Source organism: Lepus europaeus, chromosome 4 (genome assembly GCF_033115175.1).
Source record: "Lepus europaeus isolate LE1 chromosome 4, mLepTim1.pri, whole genome shotgun sequence".
Lineage (NCBI taxonomy): Eukaryota > Metazoa > Chordata > Mammalia > Lagomorpha > Leporidae > Lepus > Lepus europaeus.
Window position 1 is genome coordinate 75,842,473 of NC_084830.1, and position 21,149 is coordinate 75,863,621.

General features: G+C 43.3%; 1 protein-coding gene across 2 annotated transcripts in view; it reads left to right on the forward strand.

Annotated features, from left to right (window-relative positions):
* Positions 1-9,410: 9,410 nt before the first annotated feature.
* Positions 9,411-21,149, forward strand: part of ARFGEF1 (ADP ribosylation factor guanine nucleotide exchange factor 1) — a 149,910-nt gene continuing 138,171 nt past the window's right edge. Inside the window, exon 1 of one of the 2 annotated variants that reach the window (XM_062188387.1) lies at positions 9,411-9,745. In XM_062188387.1, the coding sequence (XP_062044371.1) occupies positions 9,622-9,745 (124 nt within the window). In that variant the 5' untranslated portion in view covers positions 9,411-9,621. The remainder of the gene's footprint in view (positions 9,746-21,149) is intronic. The other variant, XM_062188385.1, reaches the window with a different exon arrangement.

The following is a 21,149-nucleotide window of genomic DNA, read 5'->3' on the forward strand; positions in this document are numbered from 1 at the left end:
CTTGAGAATTTTTCAAATATTTATTCTTAATACAAGTCATCTGTCAAACATGTGATTTTCAAAACTGTCTCCTGTTTTGTAACTTGTCTTTTCTCTTGTTTTTACCAATGTCTTACAAAGCAAACATTTTAGATGTTGTGATGTCCAATTTATCAATTTTTTAAAATGGATCATAAGTTGGTAATAGATCTAAGAACTTTATGCATGGGATGGTCACTGTGGTACACCTGGTTAAGCAACTGGTTGGGAAACCTGCATCCCATATTGGAGTGCCCGGTTCATGTGCCAGCTGCTGTGCTTGCAATTCAGCTCCCTGCTAATGTGATTCTGGGAAGCAAGTGGTTGAGTCCCTGCCATCCACATGAGAAACCATGATGGAGTTCTGGGATTTAGCCTGGCCCAGTCCTGACTCTTTCTCTCTTCCACCTTCTTCTCAAGAAATAGTATTGAAACAATTAGACATCCACATGTGAAAAAAATCTTCACTTTTAATGTCAGATTTTATATAAAATTTTACTCAACATAGATTATAGATCTAAATGTGAAATGTAAAAACATTCATGAGTTGGGGTTAGGCAAAAAGGTTTTTTTCAAGATTGTTTATTTACTTTTATTTATTTGAAAAGCAGAAAAACAAAGGGTAAGAGTGAGAGTTTGTCAAAGGCTTCATTCAAAATACATGCCTAGGGCCGGCACCATGGTGCACTAGATTAATCCTCCACCTGTGGCGCCAGCATCCTATATGGGCTACCGGTACTAGTCCTGGTTGCTCCTCTTCTAGTCCAGCTCTCTGCTGTGGCCCGGGAGGGCAGAGGAGGATGGCCCAAGTGCTTGGGCCCCTGCACCCGTATAGGAGACTGGAGGAGGCTCCTGGCTCCTGGCTTCGGATCGGCGCAGTTCCGACCATTGCAGCCATTTGGGGAGTGAACCAATGAAGGGAAGACCTTTCCCTCCACCTCTCTCTCACACTGTCTGTAACTCTATCTATCAAATAAATAAACAAAATCTTTATAAAAACAAAAAGTGCATGCCTAATATGTAGTGGCCATCATTAATGATGTGACTTTACGGGAAAAATTACAACAATGTGTACAGGAAAGTAGAGAATAATGCTGTGGATTGAAAATTGCATAATCTACCCTCTAAGGAAATACATACCTTCAAAAGTCTACAGAAATTTAAGAGCCCATAGTTTCAATTTATCATTCTGTAAAACATTAATATTAGATGGTTTAAAATTCATAGACAATTCTATTCCTTTCAATCTAAGGCTCTAGATTTGTGAATTTTTGTTTGTTTTTGCAAATACATTGTAATTTTTGTACAGCTCTCTTTGATCATCAGATATGACCTTCTGGCCTCTACTTTAATAAAAATCTCCTTACTTTTCATTCCAAATCAAATTCTTCAATCTACCATGCTCCCCTTCCATCTGCCCTGTCCAAAGTCTTGATACCTTCCTGTAGGACAATGAAAAGAATCTCAGAGTTTAAAGATATACTTTATTCATTTATTTCTTTAATAAATAGGATTAAAACTAAGCAGACTGGCAAAAGGGAAATATCAAATTAGCTTGTAAGCTTCTTCATGTGAAAAACAAAGCAAGCAGACTTTACTTTGGACTTGACTTTTCTTATATTAGTCATGTTATTTCTGTGGTCTCAGCAAAACCAAGTATGTTTCTCGCATTAATCAATGTTTCTCATCTTTTACTAAGTGTCTGCCTTATCTTGCATGCTTTATCTTCAAAAATTTAATCTGGGAGCCAGCATTGTGGCCTGGGGTTAAAGCTGCTGCCTGTGACACTGGCATCCCATATAGGGGCCCCTTCATGTTCCAGCTGCTCCGCTTCCAATCCAGCTCCCTGCTAATGGTCTGGGAAAGCATCAGGAGGTGGCCTAAGTGCTTGGGCCTCTGGAGCCACATTGGAGACGTGGAAGAAGCTCCTGGCTTTGGCCTGGCCCAGTCCTGGTAGTTGCAGCCCTTTGGGGAGTAAACTAGCAGATGGAAGATCAATCTCTCTCTCTCTCTCTCTCTCTCTCTCTCTCTCTGGAATGCTGACTTTCAAGTAAATAAATAAATCTTTTTTAAAAACTTACTCTGATAAAATATTACTATGGCTATAGAGTTGGTTGTAAAGTTTGAGGTAAATGATGCTTTTTAAAAAGACAGAGATGAGGAGGAATGGTGTTGTTGGAAGCAGAAGAAAGAAAACTTGTAAGAAGGGATGGAGTTCAGAGGCTTTGAAGGCTGGTGTTTGTTGCATGGATATTTTTCTTTTTCTTTCTTTTTTTTTTTTTTTTTGACAGGCAGAGTGGACAGTGAGAGAGAGAGACAGAGAGAAAGGTCTTCTTTTGCCGTTGGTTCACCCTACAATGGCCGGCGCATCGCGCTGATCCGAAGGCAGGAGCCAGGTGCTTCTCCTGGTCTCCCATGCGGGTGCAGGGCCCAAGCACTTGGGCCATCCTCCACTGCACTCCCGGGCCATAGCAGAGAGCTGGCCTGGAAGAGGGGCAAGCGGGACAGAATCCGGCACCCCAACCGGGACTAGAACCCGGTGTGCCGGCGCCGCAGGCGGAGGATTAGCCTGTTGAGCCACGGCGCCGGCCTGCATGGATATTTTTCATGGGGAAAAAGGAAAGAAGGGGGAAATTTGGAAGGGCAAATGCACTGAAAAATAATGGCCCCATGTGTATATCAAGGGAGGAGGGAGTGGGTAGGGAAGGAGGTTACAATAAAATATGAACCAGACTGTTAGAAAGGCAGTGTAGCTTAGCTGTTTAGAGCATGGGCTTTGGAGCCAGACTAAACAAATTGTAGTCCTGGGTCCATCACTTTTAAATTGTATGACTTGGACAAGTTTTCGAAATCCTTGATGTCTCAGGCTCTTTGTCTATAAATCAGGGATGATAATAGAACTTTCTCCATTTGAGTAATTGTACTGACTCATAATAAATTTGACATAAATATTAATATAAATGTCACTATTACTGTTGAGAAATTAGTTGGAAATGCAGGATAGTAGAATATGCCACTCTAAAATATCCCATGTTGGTTATTAATTATTTTGTACTAAGAACAATTACGAAGAAACAGATATGAGAAAAACTCACTTTTATTCACTTATTTGTCTAAAAGCAGGACATAAACTCAACCAGGAAGGACAGAAGTTAATCAACGGAGAAAACCACAGACCCTTATTATCCCAGAAACCGCACCCCAGGACTCTACATAACACACTTTACCAACTAACATGTATCTTCCACTGGTTCTCCTATGTAGAATGGGTCTTTAAAAAGTTCATGGAAAATGCATATTATGAAAAAACTTCATGATTTCAAAAATTTTTTGTACCACAATAAACACAATTTAATCACTTAAAATTGCATTTGTTTTTTAAGGTGGATAGATAGATAGACAGAGTGACTGACTGACTGACTGACTGACTTTCTATCTGCTGATTCACTCCCCAAATGACCACAGCAGCTAGGGTGGAAATTCAATCCTAAGTCTCCCACATGGGTGGTAGTGACTCAGCCATTTGAATGACCACCGGCTGCTCTCAAGGTGAGTGGGAATGGAGCCAGGACTCAAACCCAGGTACTCCTTATTTGATGTAGATGTTCCAACTGGCCCCATAACCACTGTACCACATGCCCGCCCCAACTTATCTCTGAATTGCACTTTTCCATGAATGTTTTGAAGTACCCTCATATTTGCCTTCTCAGGTTGACTATAGACCCAGAGCCCTTTTTCTTTGTCTTGTCATTCCTGTAAAATGTTATCACTCTTTTGTTATAGTGCTGTAGAAGCCAAATTCTAACTACCCCTTGGAGTTACTTTACTGCTGAGTGTTCTCAAGCATACATGTTATATGTATGTTAACAAACTTCTGTTTACTGTCTCTTGTGAATTGTTCATCAGTCTAATTTTCAGAGCTCCAGCCAATGGACCTAAAATAGGTAGAAGGGAAAATATTTTTTTTTCTCCTCTACAGAAGTAAAGACTCAGATTATGGAATGTTTTAAAAGCTCACAGAACATAGAGATGTTGCAAGAGACTACTGGAAGCACTGCAGTTTATTTTTTAGTCAAGTGAATTTGATGTTATTTTTGATGTTAGCGAATATTGACTTTTAACATCAATTACATATGTTCAGCATTAATTAAAATCTTAGATTTTATTTAATTTTCATGTTACACTGAATTTATGTGTATATTTAAAAGCATGATAACAAAAGCACACCAACAAAGTCTTTTATTGTTTCATATTATTTGACTCTTTGGAACTAAGTAGCAAAAATCATCTGAAGAAAAAATCCAAGAAGTCAGTATATAGCAAAGTCACAGAAGAAAGGGAAAATGATGAGGGGTTATTAGGTGACAGGAAGGTGAAATTGTGGATTGAGGAGCAAAATGGGCTCAGGAACCCAATTATGTACAAGAAGAAAATATTTTAAAATTTAGAGGCTGAAAGGTATTTCAGAATTTGTATGTTTTGAAAACTATCAGGAGTCAATGGCAAGTGAATGTTGAGATAGGTTTTCTTATTTAAATAGTATGAATACCAAAAAACATTAATAAAAAAACATAAAACATTGAGGCTGGTGCTGTGGCGCAGAGGGTTAAAGCCCCAGCCTGCAGCACTGGCATCCCATATGGGTGCCGGTTCGAGTCCCAGCTGCTCCTCTTTCCATCCAGATCTCTGCTATGGCCTGGGAAAGCAACAGAAGATGGCCCAACTCCATAGGTCCCTGCACCTGCATGGGAGATCAGGAAGAAGCTCCTGGCTCCTGGCTTTGGATCAGCTCAGCTCTGGCCATTGTGGTCATTTGGGGAGTGAACCAGAAAAATGGAAGACTGCTCTCTCTCTCTCTCTCTCTGCCTCTCCTTCTTTCTCTGTGTAACTCTGACTTTCAAGTAAATAAAATTTTAAAAAATGTAAATTTTTTTAAAAAAAGAATCCATAAAAACAGTAATACAGGGAAATATGATATGTTTAAGCCTGGCATTTGCTGTGCACTTGTCAATGAATTATTTTCCCTTTATCTTACAAGAACTTCAGCTTTATTCTAGAGTCTTACCCTATTTTTGCTCCAGGTTAGAGTTAACATCTGGAGTTTCAGTTGAGTGGGAGTGCTCTCTCCCCATGGCACATCCCATTTCACCCCCATCTTCTGGGTGCAGTTGAAGACCCAGCAAGGGAGGCTGACAAATTGTTCCCTTAAAGAAAGGAGGATGGAGATCTTTCCTCCTGACAGGGTTAGGTCATATTTCTCTACCTGCAAATTGTATCCGTCACATTCAAATGTTCTCCTACTTTGGTCTAGCCTTCCCTCCACCGATGGCAATTCTATTCACAGGCACACTCAATTGTGATCTCTTTCTTTCTCTTTCACCCCAGTTCTTTCAGTCCCATCCTGGCACCAAAGTAGTTATCAAATTGGTCCACTTTGCTTCATTTCCACCGCCATTGCTGCTCTAACATTTATGCAAATTTGAAAAATAACAGCCTCTTTGGGCAGATGCTGGGCTGGACCGCAGCACCTCTTCCCCCTCTGCAGGGCCTGCTCACTACAAAGTTGCTTGGAGGCTCTGGGCTGCAGCCTTCGCCATCCTGCTCTGTTGTAATCAAGTTCTCACTGTTGCGCACACATCCTCTCACACATTTTCTATGCAACAGAGGGAGTCTTAGTTTTAAAACATTTATTTATTTATTTATTTGAAAGACAGAGTTATATAGACAGAAACATATAGAGATCTTCCACCCACAGCTTCACTCCCCAAATAGCCCCAACAGCCAGAGCTGGGTCAGACCGCAGCCAGGAGCTTCCTCAGGGTCTCTCATGTGGATGCACTGCTCAAGTACCCGGGGCCAGACTCTGGTGCTTTCCCAGGTGCATTAGCAGGGAGCTAGACTGGACGTGGATTCGCCAGGACTCAAGCCCGGAGCCCATAAAGGATCCTGGTGCCGCAGACAGCGGCTTTACCCACTATGCCACAGCACCGGTCTCTGGATTTTTTTTTTTTCTTTTATGATACTAATTTTGATCACTTCATCCCCTACTTAAAACCTTTCACTGAATCCCATTGCCGTTAGGAAAAATAAACCTAAAATCTTAATGTGGCCTGCCAGGTTCTGTGTGATCTGGTTCCTAGCTCCCTCTTTATCCTAACTTTCAGCCACACTGCTTTATTTTGTTTCTTGAAACTTGCCAAACTTTCTGAATCCCAAGAGACTTTGTCTGGAAAGTTCTTCTTGGGCTTAGCTTGGATAATTTCAATTTTTCCTCCAGGTTTCAGTCTAAATGGCATTTCTTCAGGAAGGCATCGCTGAATCTAGAAATCTAAAGAATACCTCAGAGCACTTTTTAAAATTGTTCTTAACACATTAAAATTACATATTCAGTACTGATTTACTTGTTTAATGCCTTTTCCTCCACCATATAGGGAATGCTCTACAAAAGTATCACACTCGACTTGGCCCAGTGTTTTTCATTTACCCAAGCTTCTATCCAATGAGTTAATACCAAAGACCTTCTCCATCCCGGCAGTACAGTAAAAAGTGATGGATGCAGAACTATGAGGTAGAATGTGAGCTTCTTAAGGGCAGGGATCTCCGTATCATTCATTAACGGGTCCTAAGTGTGTTATTTAGGATAAAGCTAGCTGCTAAACATAATTGAAGAGTTTACTTTGTTCATGTACAGTCCAAAACAGGTATTGCTAATGGATGGATAATTCTCCAATGCTAATTCAGGGGCTTATACTCTTCTAACTTGTGTTTTGTTGTTGTTGTTGTTTGTTTTTTAGTATGTGACCATGAAAGGGGAAAAAAACAAGAAAAACTGCTTGTGAGAGTTTAGTTTTCTTTTTGAAAAATTTATTTGAAAGGCAGAAAGAGAAAGAGAGAACTCCCATTCCACTGGTTCACTCCCCAAATGCCTGCAACTGGTGAAAGGTGGGAATGCAATCCAGGTCTCCTAGATGGGTGGTAGGAACCCATTTATTTGAGGCACCACCACTGCCTATAGGGATGCGAACATGCATATCTGAATATATAATTTTAATGTGTTAAGAACAATTTTAAAAAGTGCTCTGAGGTATTCTTTAGATTTCTAGATTCAGCGATGCCTTCCTGAAGAAATGCCATTTAGGCTGAAACCTGGAGGAAAAATTAAAATTATCCAAGCTAAGCCCATGAAGAACTTTGCAGACAAAGTCTCTTGGGATTCAGAAAGTTTGGCAAGTTTCAAGAAACAAAATAAAGCAGTGTGGCTGAAAGTTAGGATAAAGAGGGAGCTAGGAACCAGATCACACAGAACCTGGCAGGCCACATTAAGATTTTAGGTTTATTTTTCCTAACGGCAATGGGATTCAGTGAAAGGTTTTAAGTAGGGGATGAAGTGATCAAAATTAGTGTCAACTGGCCCTGTAAGGCTCACAAAATCACTGGGTCTGGCCCTGCCAAGGCATCCACAGGCAGGACTCAAAATTCAACAAATCTATAGCAGGCTAATATTCAAGTTGATAATTTTGTATGGCCCGCGAATGAGGTTACCAATATTCAAATGGCCCTGTGCAGAAGCTGGATTCAGGGACTGGAGATGGAAGCCAGTTTCTCTGATGTGAGACATGGGCATCCTAACCAGCATCTTAACTGTTTTAATTGCTAAGTCACATAGCCACTCCGATTTTTATTTTCAAAAGATGTAAGACTGGATGACTACACCTAACTGCAGGGAGGCTGAGGAATGTGGTGCACCTCTGTACTAGACTGGATGATCAGCTAGTACCTTCAACAGTACCTGGCACTGCACTGGGATTATGAAGAAACAAAGAAATTAGAATTTCAGCTGGTTCTCAAAGTTTGTGATCTATTAGAGTGTATGTATATCTTATTTAGGGATCTGATAAATCTCCAATTTCCAGGAATCTGGAGATACTCTTGAAAATACACGAATGAATTTGTGGTTTTGTTTCTGAGGACGATAAAGTTTAAAAAGTTGATCTATTTGTCTCCTTTAATTCAGAGTCACTTACAAGTTTTCCATTTTCCTTCTCGGTGGCATTTACCCTAGTCCAAATCTTGTCACTTCTCAGAGTCCCCTTGGGTTTGGACGGTTGCATCAGGACAAGTCCACAGTCAAGGAAATCTTAATGGAACAGGGTGAGACACATGCTAAGGATTAGGGGCTAGTAGTCTGTGCTAATGAAGCAACACAGCAGTTTGGAACGTAAATTATCTGCATATACTTTTATGGTATTTATAATTTTCTGCTCAGAAAGAAACACTTGAAATCCGAACTCTTTGGGACTAAAGGAGACACACGGTCACGTGTGTTAAATCTGTTCGCACTGTGTTAAATCTGTTCGCACGGTGCTGTGGCATTCTGAAACTGGTTTTCATATCGAGGACCGAACCTTAGTATTAAAGACACGGAAATACAGGTCTCCGAGGGACCTCGGTCAGAAGCTTTCACTGTAATCTGAAATCTAGAGGTGACCGATTAATCCTACCGATAATCAAGTGAAACACGACTGAATCCTTGTCAACTGCTTTTTGCTTACTTGTCCCCAGGGAGAATCCTCCCTGAGGTAATCAGAGGTTTCGGTCCCGGACAGCGATTTGGCGCACCTGGGAAGGAAATTTGGAGTCGAGCGCGGCAGGTGGAAAGCCAGTGCGGCTGAGCGTGAGCCATGCGGGTGTTTCCGAAATCCCCGGAACAGAAGGGACTGCGCTGCCACCGATGGGATCCCCAGAAAGTCAGGGAAGGGGTGCCGCAGAGCCGGGCGCCCGGCTCGCCAGACGCGAACCGGACGCTGACAGGTCCCCTACTGCTGGGTCCCGCAGCACAGCCGCGGGGAGGAGCCCGAAGCGCCCGGCTCCGCGCCGCAGGACGCCCGGCCACGCCCCTCGCCGCCCTGCAGGCAAACGCGGGAGGCGGCGAGGCCCCGCCGGGCCGCCGTAGCGTTGCGGCTCGGGCCGCTCCTCCCGCGCCGCCCTCCGTCCCCCGCCTGCCGGCGCCGCGGCAGCTCTGGGCTGGCAGTGCCGCCGCCGCCGCCGCCGCCGCTGCTGCTTCCTCCTCTGCAGCCGTTCGGCCGCTGCGTGACGCGTCGTTTCCTCCCAACATGGCGGCCGGGGCAGGTCGGCGGTGATGGAGGCCAGTTCGCGGCCGCGGCGGGTGCTAATCCCCACAGCAGCCCGAGTCGCTCTGCTCTTGCCGGGCCTCTGAGCCACCGCCGCCGCCACGCCTCGGCCCTCGGCCCCCAGCACACGGCCGCCCGGGCAGAGCACCCTCCACGCCGCGGGTCGGGAAGACCAGTGAGAGGGGCGGCCGAGAAGCGGCGCCCCCACCCGCATCCCCGCCCCGGGCTGGGAGCAGCGGAGGCCGCACGGTCGCAGCCCTCGGCGGGCGGCGAGGACCTCGACGCCCCTCGCCAGCACGGCGGCCGCTCCCGCTCGCCCGCCCCTTCCTGATCCTGCCGCTGCCCTCCACGCCTCCTCTCCCCCACCGCCACCCCCTCTCCTTTCTCTCTTCTCTTCCGTCCCCTCCTCCTCCCCTCCAGCCGCTGGGAGCCGCGGGTCGGACGAGCCGCCGCCGCCGCCTTCTCCGCGTCCATGTATGAGGGGAAGAAGACGAAGAACATGTTCCTGACCCGGGCCCTGGAGAAGATTTTGGCCGACAAGGAAGTGAAGAAGGCGCATCACTCCCAGCTGCGCAAAGCTTGCGAGGTGGCGTTAGGTGAGCGGGGCTGAGGCCCAGGGGGTGCGGGGGCCGGCGCGGCGGAGCCGGGGTCGCGGGGGGTCCTGCCTTGGGCGGACGTCGCTGGCCGACCTCGGGCAGCCCTGGCGGAGTTCCCTGCTACCTGGCTGGAGTTGACAGGAACTCAGCTGGATTTGGGGCAGACGCGGGGTGGAGGAGGAAGGGCAGTTAGAGCTGGGCTCGGGGGACGCGGGCAGGTTTTAGGATCGCAGGGCACTTGGGTTCGGGGGATCGACTTAGCGAGGAGAGGGAGAAGCACAGAGGGAGGCGTTTTATCGGTGGGCCGTGGCGGAGCGGACACGATACCAGCCTTTGTGATGAAGCAGAAGATGAGCCGTTGTTTATTAGCTTGGAAATTGAGGTGGGGCCGATATGTCAAGATTGGGCGTGGGAAGGCTTCCGTATCGTAATTGCAGTAACTTTATCGTTTGGCGTGGTACTTTGGGAAGAGAGGCTGAAGTTGTTCCCTTGTTGACAGTCTGGAGAAGGGTTTGCAGGAGGTGCAGCCCGTTCCGACATCTCTCCGCCTCCGCCACAGGAAAAACATAGAGTAATGTTGTCTCTGACTGGGCTGACCTGGAAGAGCAAGACCAGAGGTTAAAGGGGTGGGGGTGGGGGTGGCGGTGTGCAGGCGGGGAAGGAAGGAGCCCTCGGAGAAACAGGCTGTAGGTGACAGGGGAAGCGAGGGCTTGAAATGGGGAAAAAGAAAAAAGACAATGACACCCACCAGCCACATGTCTGGACAGTGGCAGCTGCTCTTAAGCTTCAATTGTGATTTATAGTCAGACGGAAGATATCGAAACCGGCAGCAGGGAAAATCCGAACAATATCTTTAGGGAGGATAGGCAGATAAGGAGTTGTAAAAGGGGGGGGGGGGACTCTGATCTATTACATTTTATCAAAGATCAAATCCTTTGAGAGAGCAGGACATCCAACACAAGGTAAATTCCTGATGCTCACATTTTATTTGATACCACTGGGAATGCACCAGATAAGATGGGCAAGAAAATGGGCTTGGAAAAAAAAAAAAGAAGTGCTCTCGAAGGGGGAAAAAGCCTGTAAAATTTTAATGCATGTTAGAATAATGAGTCAAGACGGCTTAAAAACAAATTTGTACTTTAATTTTTTAAAAAAAGATTTATTTATTTGAAAGAGTTAGGGGAGAGACAGAAATGTTGCATCCATTGGTTCACTCCTCAAGTGGCCCCACAGGCCAGGGCTGACCCAGGAGCTTCATCCGGGGTCTCCCCCATAGGTAGCAGGGGCCCAAATACCTGTACCATCTTCCACTGTTTTTCCCAGGCCATTAGCAGGGAGCTGGATGGAAAGTGGAGCAGCTGGGACTCAAACCAGCAGCGTTGCAGGTGGCAGCTTTATCTGCTAAGCCACAACACCTGTTCCTGTACTTTAATTTTTAAAATAAGGATAGCACTACATAACTTGCAGTAGTGTGCTATACAGTTTGTTTTTTTCTTTTCCTGGAGCCTTCAAATCGGTATTAAACATTGAAGAAACTTCATCTTAAAATTTTTGAATTTGTTGTATGGTGGGCTTAAGTTTAGTTTTTCTCCCCCTTCAGGGGTTAGAAGTTCACATGTTGTTAATATAAGCTAACAAAAGTCTGTTCCAGGTGTTTACAAGTGTAGTGCTAAAATTGGAATATATCAGTGTCCTGAAAGCAATAATTGTTAAATTGGGGTGAGGCAAGGGAGAGAGTTGAGGATTTTTGAAAGAACTATTAGATGTAGTTTTACGACTTACTCGCAGTTGATCTAAATTAAAGTTTTCATTTTTGAGAATTCAGATTTTCCACATTTGAAGATATTTTTAATGTGCTAAATTATAAATACGGAATTGAAGAAATGGAGAGAATATGTGTATTTAAATTCCCTCCCTCCCCAAATCTAATATAATATTAACATGTTTTACTGGAGAACTCACTGGAATGAGAGTCTGAGATTCTGGATTTAATCTCAGTTCTGCTACATAGGGTCTCTAGGCCTTAAGTTTCTTCTCTGTAAAATTAGGGTATTGAATTTAATGATTGTGTGGTCACATTCCCTCTAATGTGCCGTGAATGTGAATAGCCTCTTCTGCTAACTCATGCATTTAGTATTTCTGCCAGTCTTTATAGGCTTGTTGAGGCAGCCTGTAGTCCTTTTTTTTTTTTTTTTTTTTTTTTAAGATTTATTTATTTGATAGATGGAGGTGGTGGGTGGATTGATTTTTCCATCTGCTGTTTTACTCCCCAGGTGGCCACAGTGGCTGGGGCTGGGCCAGGAACCTGGAACTCCATCCAGGTTTCCCTTGTGGGACCCAAGTAAGGCTCATTAGCAGGGAGCTCTATCTGAAGTGGAGCCGCCGGAGTTGAACAGGATCACAGGCAGGTTCACAATGCTGCTCCCTGGCATGTAGCTCTCTAAATGGTCCTTGCCATTTCTGGACATAGGAAATATTTGGTGATGAGTGTACCAGTTTACTAGCGTTGTTTTTTCCCAGATTTTTTTTTTAAAAAGATTTATTTATTTATTTGAAAAACAGAGTTACAATAGACTCAGGGAGGGAGGAAGAGAGAGAGAGGTCTTCCACCGCACTCCCAAAATGGTCACAATGGCCTGAGCTGGGCCGATCCGAAGCCAGGAGCTTCTTCCGAGTCTCCCACGTACTGCTTTCCCAGACCATAGCAGGGAGCTGGATCAGAAGTGGAGCAGCCAGGTTTGGAACCAGCGCCCATATGGGATGCTAGCACTGCAGGCAGCAGCTTTGCCTACTATGCCGCAGCACCGACCCCTAGCAGAGACTTCTGGCACCAGATTACTTTATTTACAGTTTGCCCCAATAAAGCACAATATCAGAGTCTCATGGTAGCTAATCCCTAGTGAAAATTGTTTCTTCCTTTCCAGTCATCGGTCTACATTGTCACCCATACATAAATTGATAGGGATAACCTTCTTCATCTTGGCAGAAAGTTTAGTGTTTTGGAGTAAGACGGTATCCCCAAATGTGCATTGTCTTTGGAAAATATGATGGATCTCCCTTCTCTTGATTTTTGAGGCCCTTGGTGGTATTCTTATAATCTTTGTGGCTATCAACATGATGAAAAAGTAAACTGGAATGGCCTGGTATGGTCGTCCCTGGTGGGTAGATTCTGAATGGATGGGAGTTGGATGGTGGAGGCAAAGAGGCCATTTTTCGAATGTTTGTTTCCTTTCTGCTGGCGTATGTTTGTTTTCTATTTTTACTGAGCACTTGCCTTAGAGCAATCAAGAGATAGAAAGAAAGAAGAAAATGTATAGTATTTCAGGCTTTTAATCCTTTTTCTGTTTAAAATCATTTTAGTGGCAACTGAGTGGATCTCAGAACTGTAGTATTCAAAATTAATTCAACTACCTTTTTAACAATGGCCAATTAAAATGCTTTTCTGTATTTATGAAATTACAGCTTATCAGATATTCTTAGGAACACTTTCTTTTTGTTAAATAGTATACCTTTTTGGAAACATCTAGATTAGGGGACATTTTACTTCGTTAAAACAAAAACAAAAAATCCCTTCTCAAAGACATTACATAAAGAGACTTTTATTTTCACATAAGAAAGTAAACCTTGAAAAGATATGCAGTTATTTACAATCTTAAAATTTTTCTTACATGTCAGACTTCATTTGAAGTAAAGAATGGTTAAAGAAAAAAAAGAGAAACAACCTCTCTGGGTACACACTCTCAAATTGTTAGAATTGCTCTCAAATTGTTAGAATTGCTCTCAAATTGTTAGAATTGATGCAAAGCCCACAGGCTCAGGAACAGCTCCAGGTTGCCCTCTCTTGGTACCTGCCCTACTACAGCTCTCTGCAGTGAACACTGGGCTCTGCAGAGTGAGGGCGTCTGGGTGTCCTAGCTTAGCCTGATCCATTCCTGCTCTCGAGAATCCTGAAATAAAAATAGTCTGGCCATCTGCTGGCAGATGAGACAACAGCTGAGCTATTTTTAGTTTCAAAGAATTTAGGATTGTTGAGGGATTGGGCTTGAAGGTAGCATTGTCTGTCAGGGAGAAATTGTTTGGGACATACTCCAGTCAGCCATCTACATTAAAGGAGTTTCTTTGATGTTAGGACTGAAACTAGGTTAACTTCTCTTTCTGACATGGGAAATGTACGAAGATATTCTACAAATGTTGGAAGGAAAGAGGTTAAGGTAAAGCAGTACTGAAACAGAAGTGAAAGGGTTGATCGGAAGGCTTTAAAGGGAAGGGAGGCTTGTATAGGCAGTTAAAAGGGTGTGTTCCTTGCAGTGATAAGGGACAGTGAAGTGGGGAAGAGAATTGTTAGGGAAGTAACTTTTGCTGCAGACAGGGTATGAATTCCTGTTGTTCATCATGTTATACAGTGATGCTACTGACTTAGTTTTCTAATGAATTTTTACCTATAATTTTAGTTTCTTCCAGAAATGTAAATACAGTAATGAGATTCAGACTTCACAGACTTGCTTGAAAACTTGCTTCCTTACGCATTTCTAATCCCACTAAGTGCTTTTTTAGTTGCTGATGTTAGAGAAAGGGATATGTTGGTAGAGAGGAAATTACTTGAGTGCTTTTGACCCTGGTTTTATTCCGCTTTGGTAACTGTCAATTTTTGTTACCACTTATGAAAAAAAGACATCCTCAAACAGTATCTTGTAGATAGTGAACATTTTAATTATAATTTAAATCCATTAGCAAGTATCCTTTTGAAATTTCCTTGAAATCTAAAGTGAAAGGTTTTTCTGTCAGGCAGTCTGAATTTTTGAAATGACTAGGAAAAACTATCAATGATATGACTGAAAGATGCGCTTGTACTTGTTCTTTACATTTCAGATTGATTTTAAAGACTTATTCCAGGATAGCATTGAATAAAATAAATGGTACAGAGCACAAGTTCTTAAAGAAGTGCTTTGAAAAAATGTAAATTTAGTTGAAAAAAAAGTTTTGGTTACAGTGTATAGCATATTTAACTTTTGAAGATTTGTAATACATGTGAACTTTGTTAAAGATTTTGTTTAATGAAGTTATTCTTAAATTTATGTAACCCTTTTCAGTATGTGAAAACACGGTTAAACATCATTAGGACATTGTTCCTTAGAACTCTACCTGGAGACTGTATTTAAAGGGGGAGAAAGGAAAGTAAATAGAAAGACTCCAACTACAGATGAGATCATTCTCCAGACTGGTCGTGTGTTTGAGAAGGGGCTAAGAAACAGGAATAAAGAGCAGTTGAAATGATCAAGATCTCACTGTTGCTGATGAGCTCTTTCTTTCCTACCCCATCTAGTGGTGGGTAACCAGTTTGTCTCCTGATAAGGTTTATTCAGAGAATATTGTGAATGGGAAATATTCTGGGGAAATATCTGTAATAATATTCCTCACATAATGGACGAGGGATATTTGAAAAGGAAAAATGGGTAAGTGAATTCTTGTCAGCATTCTAACAATTCCTATGTTGTTCACTCAGATGCTTGATGAACTCCTCATGTTTTCCACCTACTGCTCCAGTGCTGGGTACTGCAGTGAATCAAGCATGCTTTCATGGGAATTCCAGTGGGGTGATGGTGGTAGTAACAGTAAACATATATACATATATGTATGTACTTATGTTCATATATATATAGTCAGATTGTTTTCTGAAAAAAAGTTCAGTGGGCTAAAGGAAAAGGGACAAGAGTCCTACTGTAGATAGGGTTGTCAGGAAACAGCTCTTTGAGATGACATTTGAACAGAGAAGTGACAGAAGTAAGGGTTTGGGCCTTCTGGATACCTGGATGAAACATACAGGGAATAGTAACATAGATGTGTGCTTGGTGTGTTTTAGATGCAAGGGAGCTTATATGACTGGCCAGGAACAGGTAGCGTTCTGGTGGGAGAGGAGGACAGAGTTGGGATTTTTATTCTCTATGGAAGTCACTGCAGAGTTTTTGGTGGGTGGTTTGCTTGTTTGTGCTAATTTGAGAGCCAACAAAATAGACTGCTCATCCTCATCTGGTTTACTCCTCCCAGATGCTTGCAACAGGCCCCTCCACCCCCTGCCAGACCCAAGCTGGGAGCCAGAAACTCAATCCAAGTCTCTCACACAAGTGGCAGGAACCCAATCACTTGGATCATCATCACTGCTTCCCAGGATCTTCATTAATGTCAAGCTTCATTCATGACCTGGAGCCGGGAATTGAACTCAGGCACTCCAGTATGGGATGTAGGCATCTTGACTGCTAGGCCAGAGACCCACCCTTCACTATAAAGTTTTGAACATGGGAAAACTTAGTCTGAAATGATGGAGACTTGGATTAGATTGGTGGTATAGTGAAAAGGATGCAAATTGTCTGCATTTGGAATATATTTTGAAGGTGTCCATGGGATTTTCTAACGAGTTGGTTGAATGACAAAGGAGATGACATCCAGTCTTGTAGCCAGAGCTACAGCATGGTTGACGGTGGCATTCACTTTGTTTTTTGTTTTTTGGTTTTTTTTTAAAGATTTATTTTATTTATTTGAAAGACAGAGTTACAGAGAGGCAGAGAGAGAGAGAGAGAGGTCTTCCATCTGATGGTTCACTCCCCAGATGGCTGCAACAGGCCGGAGCTGTGCCAATCCGAAGGCAGGAGCCAGGAGCTTCTTTGTGTCTCCCACGTGGGTGCAGGGGCTCACGGTCTTGGGCCATCTTCTACTGCTATCCCAGGCCGTAGCAGAGAGCTGGATCGGAAAAGGAGCAGCCGGGACTATAACTGGTGCCCAAATGGGATACCGGTGCGTCAGGCCAGGGCTTTAACCTGCTGCGCCACAGTGCTGGCTCCGATGGCATTCACTTTGATGGGGAACATTGAATAGAAAAAGAACTCTTTGGGAAGTAGGTTTTTATATAGCACAACATTTTCATCCTGCTTTTATATGTGTTTCTGCATGTTTTTAACATGATATTCCTGATAATGTAATAGGATATTTTCTAAGAAAAGTACACAATTAAATACATAGGGTTGTTTGTTTGTTTGTTTGTTTTTCCTGAGAATAACACAAAGCAATTTAAAATTTGAGTTTCAGGCCGGTGCCACGGCTCACTTGGTAATCCTCTGCCTGCGGCGCCAGCACCCCAGGTTCTAGTCCTGGTTGGGGCGCCGAATTCTGTCCCAGTTGCTTCTCTTCCAGTCGAGCTCTCTGCTGTGGCCCGGGAAGGCAGTGGAGGATGGCCCAGGTCCTTGGGCCCTGCACCCACATGGGAGACCTGGAGGAAGCATCTGGCTCCTGGCTTTGGATCGGCCCAGCGTGCCGGCCGCAGCAGCCATTTTGGGGGTGAACCAACGGAAAGGAAGACCTTCCTCTCTGTCTCTTTCTCTCTCACTGTCTAACTCTGCCTGTCAAAAAAAAAAATTGAGTTTCAGTTATCAGTGAGGTGCTTTTTGCTGTTGCTTGTTTGTTCCCTCTAAAAAGAATGAGTCTTTCACCTGTCTGCTTTCTGTCTGGATAGGATCTTTACAGATGTAGTTAAGGATCTGAAGATGAAATCATCTTTGATTTAGGATGGACCTTATAAAAAGAGGGGACATAGAGACCTAGCAAGGAAGAAGACCAAGTGAAAATGGAGGCAGATTGGAGATGCTGCCACAAGCCAAGGAATGCGAGAAGCCACAGAAGCTGGGAAGAGACAAGGCTTCTCCTCAGAGGCTTCAGAAGTAGCATGGCTCTCTGAGTATTTTGATTTTAGACTTTTAGCATCCATACCTGGGAGGGAGTAAATTTCTGTTGTTTGGCCACCAAATTTATGGTAGTTTGTTAAGGCAGCCCTAGGAAACAAATGAAACTTCCCTTTTACCCTAACTTTCAGACCCAGTTGGATTTATTTGAGCTCCCACTTAACAGAGTATAGTATACCATATATATGTTTATGTAATCAAGTACTATGTTTTGCTTAGATTTAGACTTGCTATAACTGAATTGGTCTGTATAGCCTATAAACCTATGTTATCTTTTCATATAGAAAAAAATGGTTGTGAAAAATTCTTTAAATTTTTTTTAAAGATTTATTTATTTATTTATTTAAAACACAGAGTTACAGAGAGGCAGAGAGAGAGAGAGAGAGAGAGAGGTCTTCAGTCCACTGATTCACTCCCCAGATGGGTGTAACAGCCGGAGCTAGGCCGATCTGAAGCCAGGAGCTTCTTCCCAGTTTCCCACTTGGGTGCAGAGGCGCAAGGACTTGGGCCATCTTCTACTGCTTTCCCAGACCATAGCAGAGAGGATCAGAAGTGGAGCAGCTGGGATTTGAACTGGCACCCATATGGGATGCTGGCACTGCAGGCAGTGGCTTTGCCCGTTATGCCACAGCGCTGGCCCCTAAAATATTTATTACATTATTAACACTGGTAATGTCTAAGTTTAAAAAAACTTATTTTCATTGAAAATCTAATAGAGGCAGACAAAGAGAAGGAGAGATCAATCTGTCTTCCATCCACTGGTTCATTCTCCAGATGCCTGCAGCAGCCAGGGACTAAACCAGGCTCCTGGAATTCAATTCCAGTCTCCAGCATAGTGGCAAGCAATCAAGTCCTTGAACACTCATCTACTACTTTCCAATGTATGTATTAACAGTAAACAAGAATTGGAATTAGAGCTGAGACTGATGATATGGGATGTGGACATTCCAAGTGGCATGTTTACTTCTTAGCTAAACTTTGGTCCTTTTTTCTATTCTTTTTTTTTTTTTTTTTTGGACAGGCAGTTAGAGACAGAGACAAAGGTCTTCCTTTTCTGTTGGTTGACCCTCCAAATGGCTGCTACGGCCGGCGTACTGCGCCAATCCAAAGCCAGGAGCCAGGTGCTTCTCCTTGTCTCCCATGCGGGTGCAGGGCCTAAGCACTTGGACCATCATCCACTGCCTTCCCGGACCACAGCAGAGAGCTGGACTGGAAGAGGAGCAACCGGGACAGAATCCGGCACCCCAACCAGGACTAGAACCTGGGGTCCCGGCGCTGCAGGTGGAGGATTAGCCTATTGAGCTGCGGCGCCAGCCAAGGTCCTTTTTTCTTAACTTTGAATCTAAAATGTGCAATGGGGTGTGAATCAGCTGCTTAACAACCCTCTTCTATCCAGAACTTTGCTGAGAAATGAAATAATTGAAAGATAATCAGCCAAAGTAAACAGCATGGAGGCCAAGCACTTTTTTTTTTTTTTTTTTTAAGATTTATTTGAAAGACGGAGTTACACAGAGAGGTAGAGGCAGAGAGATCTTCCATCTGCTGGTTCACTCCCCAGATGGCCGCAACGGCCAGAGCTGTGCCTATCCGAAGGCAGGAGCTTCCTCCCACTCAGGTGCAGGGGCCCAAGGACTTGGGCCATCTTCTACCGCTTTCCCAGGCCATAGCAGGAAGCTGAATTGGAAGTGGGGCAGCCGGGTCTCAAACCGGTGCCCATATGGAATGCCAGTGCTTCAGGCCAGGGCGTTAACCCACTGCGCCATAGCGCCAGCCCCAGGGAGGCCAAGCACTTTTAACAGAGGTAAATCCCTGTGCCCTTGACACAATTCCAATAAATTTTGCAATTTAATTTTTATTTTTTAATAAATCTTTTTCTCTTAAACCATTTTAAAAAGTAAAACAGGGGCACAAAAAAATAATCACCCCTAACACTCTTAGCTGGAAATACCCACACTTATTTTTTTTTTTTACCACTAATTAAAAAAAATTTGTTGTGATATAATTTATATGCCATAGAATTTATTCATTTAAACTGTAATGGGGAGGCCAGCGTTGTGGCATAGCAGGTAATCCCGCCGCCTGCAGTGTCAGCATCCCTTTTGGATGCTCGTTCAAGACCCAGCTGCTCCACTTCTGATCCAGCTCTCTGCTATGGCTTGGGAAAGCAGTAGAGGATGGCCCAAGTCCTTGGGCCCCTGCACCCACGTGGGAGACCTGGAAGAGGCTCTTGGCTGCTGGCTCCAGAATGGCCCAGTTCTGGCTGCTGTGGCCATTTGTGGGGAGTGAAACAGCAGATGGAAGACCTCTTTCTCCCTCTGCCTCTGCCTCTCTAGCTCTGCCTTTCAAATAGATAAATAAATAAATCTTCAAAAGAAAATAATGATTTTTTGTTAATTTACTGTGTTATATAGCCATCAACATAACCCAATTTTAGAACATTTCTGTCACCCTGATTCGACCCACCTTATTTCCACCTCCAGCTCTAGGCATCCACTAGTTTACTTTCTGTCTCTAAGTGGTGTTAATTTAAATCATTTGGAAATTTCAAGTGTCCTGTAACTAACCAAGGACTTTGGATAGGACAGCTTTTATTGTGCTTATATTTGTAGCCCTTTAAAAATACTGTCACCTTTAATATATCAAATCATTTTAAGAATTGATATGAAAGCAAACTCTTACTAATATTACCTTTTATAAAATTGCAAATAAGACTTTTTACCTAAAGATAAGTTGTGTATCTCAGTGGCTTCTCTAAGTATATAAATGAGTAATTGTGTAATTATCACAATTTTCAGTTTTCTGTTACCTCATCAGTATTTCGTAATACCTTTTCTATTTAACCATGTTATCTTCCTATCTAAAATTTAGTGTGCCATTTGTTTAAACGTTTTATAGTATGAAGGGGGTAGGAGAGGGGATACATTTACATTTAACTATTGATGTGCAGATTTTCTTAATTCCTGAAAAATTCACTGAGTGTTTTGTAGGTATCCAGAACTATTTAAAGATTCAGATCTTGGGATCAGAGTATGATTATTTATGACTGTGATCCATTGTGGCAGTGTTGCCATGAACATATTACACCGTGCTAGGTACAAGTGTGCAGCAGAGTACTGAGAAGAGACAGGGTATTTGCTCCCTTTAGATTTGCTGGTTTTGATTCATTTTTCATTGTTTCATCTTTCTTTTGCATTTTCCCCCTCTGTTCTAAAGATAAAAGGCAAATACAAAATAACTTTGGAGTTAGGATAGCTAAACATTTGTTTTCTATAAATTTTATTTGCTTTTAATTTTAATGCCTTTTTCCTTGAGGTTTATTAGAGTATGTCTTAGTCTGTGCAGTTTGCTGTAACAAGGTACCATAAGCTGGATGGTTCACAAATTGCACACCTTTATTTCTTTCTTTTTTTTTTTTTTTTTTTTTAGGATTTTATTTATTCGAAAGTCAGAGAGTTACACAGAGAGAAGAGAGGCAGAGAGAGAGAGAGTTCTTCCATCTGATGGTTCACTCTCCAATTGGCCACAACGGCTGGAGCTGCGCCGATCCGAAGCCAAGAGCTTCTTCCCAGTCTCACACACGGGTGCAGGGGCACAAGGACTTAGGCCATCTTCTACTGCTTTCCCAGGCCATAGCAGAGAGCTGCATCAAAGAGGTGCAGCGGGGACTAGAACCG